The sequence below is a fragment of the Nanorana parkeri genome, unplaced genomic scaffold (assembly GCF_000935625.1).
Source record: "Nanorana parkeri isolate BGI_ZX_2015 unplaced genomic scaffold, ASM93562v1 scaffold453, whole genome shotgun sequence".
NCBI classification, from domain to species: domain Eukaryota; kingdom Metazoa; phylum Chordata; class Amphibia; order Anura; family Dicroglossidae; genus Nanorana; species Nanorana parkeri.
Window position 1 is genome coordinate 732,604 of NW_017306721.1, and position 5,446 is coordinate 738,049.

At 37.7% G+C, this 5,446-nt stretch overlaps 1 protein-coding gene across 1 annotated transcript; it reads left to right on the top strand.

Annotated features, from left to right (window-relative positions):
* The first annotated feature begins 341 nt into the window (after positions 1–341).
* LOC108790176 (gamma-crystallin D-like) lies at positions 342–5,074 on the top strand. Its single transcript, XM_018560386.1, has 3 exons — positions 342–350; positions 1,909–2,151; positions 4,799–5,074. Exons 1-3 carry the CDS (start codon positions 342–344, stop codon positions 5,072–5,074), a joined length of 528 nt encoding a protein of 175 aa, XP_018415888.1.
* Positions 5,075–5,446: the final 372 nt, after the last annotated feature.

Genomic DNA, 5,446 nt, shown 5'->3' on the forward strand with positions numbered 1-5,446 from the left:
CCTTCACTTTTGCTCTATTTCCACATTGTGATTCCACATGTGATCTCTGTATTACCAGGAAATGTGCTGATGAGCTTTCATTCCCGTGGACGGATTAATCGCTTTCAACAACAGAAAAGCAAATTCAGCAAATGACAAAGTACTTCAACAGTGTAAAGAATGAGGCAAAAAAAAAGAACAAAGCATGTCTATATTCATTAATCTGTGGTCCCAAATAAAAATAAAAAACATTGTAATAAGATAATAAAAAGGCAGGGTGTGGATTTTCTAAACAGTGTATTTAAAGGGCATGAAATCATGTTTCCAGTGGCTCCTGCAGTGTTCATTCATTTGGGTTCAGGATGGGAAAGGTAACACTTGGCTAGTTTTATTCAGAATTTGTTGTTGTTATTATTATAATTGGTATTGTTTAACCCCTTCATTAATTAGCTTGTTTTAAGTTTCTGTTTGTTAATGACTGACACACTTTTTACATTTTTGGTGTGTGATTCTTGCCGGCAGTAATATACTTTCACAGCTAAAAAAAATGCATTAAAATAAATTAATGTATTTGTCCTTTATTTGGAAACACCTCACATCCCCAGGATTTCAGAAAATGTTCTGTACTTTTCAGCCTAAAACACCAATAATAACCTTAGTGACACTGATCCTGACAGCATGTCAGAATTAGTGTCGCTAAAGGCTTCTTATCATTCCCAGAACAATCAGAAGCCTGCAACATTGTTTCAGAATAGAAGCATGTAGCTTTCTATTCTGAAACATTGTAGAAAAAAGCCGGTACTCATCAGGATCCTGATCTGTACCAGCTGTCAATTAGTGACAGCAAGTGCGGTTGAAAGCCATTTAAAGAAAAAAAAATAGCTATAAAATATATATTATGTAATAAAAATAATTGTAAAAGTGGAACTAAACTCAGAAGTTAAATCTTAAAAAACCATTCAAGTACCTTAAATATTAATAAAAATGTAGCTCATTTGTGTATCACTCAGCTGTAGATCTTCAAATCATTTCTGAATTGGTGCTGACACTGTCCTTTCTTCTGGAGGGTGGCTGCTTGTGTTCCCCATGATCCCTGTGTGTGTTGTAAAGTAGCCACCACTCCAAGCTCACTCCTGTGATGGACTACAATCTCACGTTTAGTTTGCTAATTTGTATTGAGATTGTAGTCCATCACAGGAGCTCTTGTCCGCTATTTGCTGACAGTGCAGAGCCGCACTGAAGCTGGCAAAGATCCCTACAATATTGTAAAGATCCACCGCACTGCCTAATGGACAGCTGGCTCTGCCTCTCTAGAGTCATAGCCAGCTGTGCCTGCCCCCTCCAGTGTCTGTCCCTTCAGTGAGCGCTGTGGGGAGAGGTAACTGACAGCCACCGCTCTCTGCAGTGAGTAGATTGTGAACTGAGCGATCAACAGGGTGTGCTCGCTCAGTTCTCGAACAATAGAGCCAACGTGTGACAGCTTCAGTGTCACACGTTGGCTCCAACAATAGGGTTGAGTGTATTTCACTCATCCCATAGTTCTTCTTTAATGTCAACTGTGACAGTTGGTGGGGGCAGGATTCATTTACTGACAGATAACTAGCATTTTCAAACATCAGGAAGAATACAAGTCTTTTATTTCATGTCTGCTACAACATAAAAATAGGCTACGTAAGTTTTATTGGATCCTAGCAATGTCAACAAGTACTGGCAGATCCCTTTACACCTATCTTCATCTATGAAGATCATTTGTATATGGCCAACCTTTTTATCTGCATTCGGCTAAAAAAATTATAGTTCCTGGTGTGTAAGCAGTGGCATGGACCTATTTATGTTTTCTCTCTCTCTCTCTCTCTCTCTCTCTCTCTCTCTCCCTCTCCAACTAATATTGTGCACATATTAAATACATATATTTCTGTTTTTTGGAAGATCATCTTTTTTGAAGACAGAAACTTCCAGGGACGTTCCTATGAATGTAGCGCAGACTTCTCCGATCTGCATCAACATGTAGGTCAGTGTAATTCCATCCGTGTGGAGAACGGCTGCTGGATGATCTATGAGTGCCCCAACTACATGGGGTATCAGTATTACCTGAAGAAGGGAGAGTATCCTGAGTTTCAGAAATGGATGGGATTCAATGACTGCGTCAGATCATGTCGCATGATTCAGCCAGTAAGTAGTAGAAGTGGATTTGGATTACCTATTATTCTCCAAAATATATATATATATATAGTTATGGGTTTATAAAACCTTAGGAATTCTATTCTAGCCATTGCAATACGAATGGTCTTATTCAGCAAAATCTTAAATAAAGAAATGCTTTAATCAAAGCCATTGACTGAAAAATATGTTATTATCTAGAATAGTGACAATAAAACAAAAAGGGTAATAAGAAGGAAGTATTTATTGCAATGAATTGGATGTTAGCGTCAACTCATGTGTGTTTTATTGTGCACTGCTAGAAAAAAAAACATAGATCAGGTGTTGAAATGCAATGTGGCCTAATATGATCAGATTAAAGTAGAACTCCTGGCATAACAAATATTTAATATACCTAAATCCATGTGTACCATTAAGGAATGTGCCCTTCCTTTTCCTTTCTGTGGACCCTGGAACCTAAAATCTAGCTAACTCAATAGGTTGCCTTATTAGAGTCAGAAGGCACCTATTTCCTTTGAATGTGAGCAGCCCTGTAACCTGCCATTAACTTGTTTGGTGATTGGTCAGCTCACTGCCCCCTCACCGTTTGGCGTTCATTTTGCCCTGGCATACACTTTAAAGCTGAAGAAACAATTCTGCTGTATATTTCTGTGATACATGTACATTTGCCTGTGGTCTTTTTTCTTTTTTTCTTTAAAGACCTGCAAGTACAGAAAAATACATGTTGATATGCCAGAAACGCACTCAGCTCTTAATTTTCTATTGTGGGCTGACAACACACAACATTTGTGTAGAGTATTGTCAGCTGTCTTCCCACTGTGCTAATGTCTTCATCTCCAAAGCATAGGCACTTATAAGTTTTAATCACAGAATAAGAACTGGGAAGGGCCAAATATACTCTTTAAGATAACACATAAAGTGTGCATTGTACAAAGGACAGTTGTGAATTACTGACAAGATCAACAAATGTAACAAAATGGTGAAATACCAGATGCAAAGGTTGTCATTCAAGCAAGACACCTTCAAATACGTATGTGGACTGAAAAAATACTTTTACATTCTGGAGTCATTCAAACTAACTCCTAACTGTACTCAGGTCTGACCATCAGCTCCACAAACCCTGTAATTCACAAAGAGTTTTGTTGATACTCTTCAAAAAGCAACAAATGGTCGAACTTGCAACAAATTCATGTATGTGTCGGTAAGGTATATATGAGTCTTTTGCAGCTCTGCGTCAAATGTAGCAAGCATCTCTTCTGTGAAGTACAGAGATTTACAAGCAGAAAAGCTATTTGGAAGTGCAATACAAAGGTATCAAATATCAGTTCCTGAGGTGATAGTAAGGAAGATGGAACACAATAATTATACATTTGACACAATCAACAATTTACTCCAACATGGAAGAGATCTTAGTTGCCTCCATTTTCTCTATCACCAAAATGGTGGTATTTCTGAATTTGTCACAATAGCACCATACAGTAAAAGTGTCGCAAATAAGAACTACTTGAATTTGGTCACATGCATCGTTACTAACAATGAAAATGTTGCAAGTTTTTCTTGCCCTAAGGCTCCATATACACGTGAGCTGTTTTCCGCATGTATTCGGCCGTAAGAATACACACGGAACCGCTGTAAACATGAAAAACAATGCATTGCAATGTGCATTGTTCAGAGTTTTGTGGTGGCCGCCCGGTACAAAACCGCTCATCCCGCAAAATAGAATAAGCACGATTCTATGGGCGATAATAGTAATAGCCACAAACGTGCGGAATCCATGTGTATGTTAAAGTTTAAGCCGGTTCCTTCCACTTCGCATTACGCTACCGCTATGTGTGAATGAAGCCTTAGGGCGAGACTTCAGACTACATGGTGACATCAGCAATGTGCCGCAAATTAGTTATTGAATCGCCCCCAAAAGTGTTTAGCTGAGGTTACTGCTAGTTATTTTGTTACTGCCAATCAAGGATGATAAACCATTTCTTCAGTAAATATATTGCAATGTAAATTGTAAAGTTTCTTAAACAGGCCTGTATTTTTTATTTAAAAAACAGATCAGATTGAGAAACATTTATACATAAGTCCACAAAATTCCTAAGGGATTACAGATGGCTATATGTTCATTTTCTTATATGTCTTACACAAATATCAAAATTACCTGGTCAGTCAATATAAGAATTAACTAACTGCCAACTTAGTTAAACAATGTATGCATATAATGTATATCACCATGCCTACACATTTAATTACTCTCACATCTTTAGCTATCTTTATTCTAAAACTGATTGTCCAGAGTAGTCTGTTTGGATGTGAAGCCAGATATTGACATTCTAACACTTTAACAGATACAGTATGTATCGTGATAATGACCCAGTGACTTGTGTTTCCTCAATTTAAAAAAAAACTGCAGGTAAAAGAACAGAAAAAAGAAGCATTTGATATGCTTACTTGCATTGTTATACCAGTGTAATATATATAAATGAGTATGTAGCTTCCAGAGGAGGAGTGAAATTAAATACTTTACAGTGTTGTATGGGGCCCCATTCGTCCAAAACTCAAACCATATTTAATTCAAACACACAATTAATGTTGTAATATTAACAGAATACATGAATTCACTTCATCAGTAAATGTATGTGATTTATTTCTGTCTTCTTTACAGCACAGAGGTTCCCAGCAAATGAAGATCTTTGAGAAAGAGGATTTTAAAGGTCAGATGAAGGAATTCTCCAGCGATTGTTCCAATGTCCAGGAACAATTCCAGTACAATAACATCCACTCTTGTAACATCCTTCAGGGGAACTGGATTTTCTATGAGGAGCCCAAATACAAAGGAAGACAGTATCTCTTGAGACCTGGAGAGTACAGGAGTTTCAGTGACTGGGGTGCTGTGAATGGCAAAGTTGGCTCATTCAGACCCATCCTGGAAAACTATTAACATCACAATGAATGCTGAAATAAATATATAATTTAAAACACAATATTTAGGCTCTATTTATATATCATTTGAATTTTTGGATTAACAGGTGTGAGCTGGCGATTGGTAGCCAGTACTTAAGCCCCCTGGGAATAAGTAATCTCTTGGGCACAGATACCAAATCTAGGGACTAGTGGCAAACAGTGCAGAGTATATTGGTGGTATTCACAAGAGCATTCACAGGTGCTGTACAGTGGTTCATAAAACAAACAAAAAAAAAAGAAAAACTCAAAGACCTAGCCGTATTCCGACACTAACTTCACTAACACAATATAGGTCCTAACTACCAGGCTGAGCAAGCCTACCGCTTGTCGGCCTCCACATACACAGTTT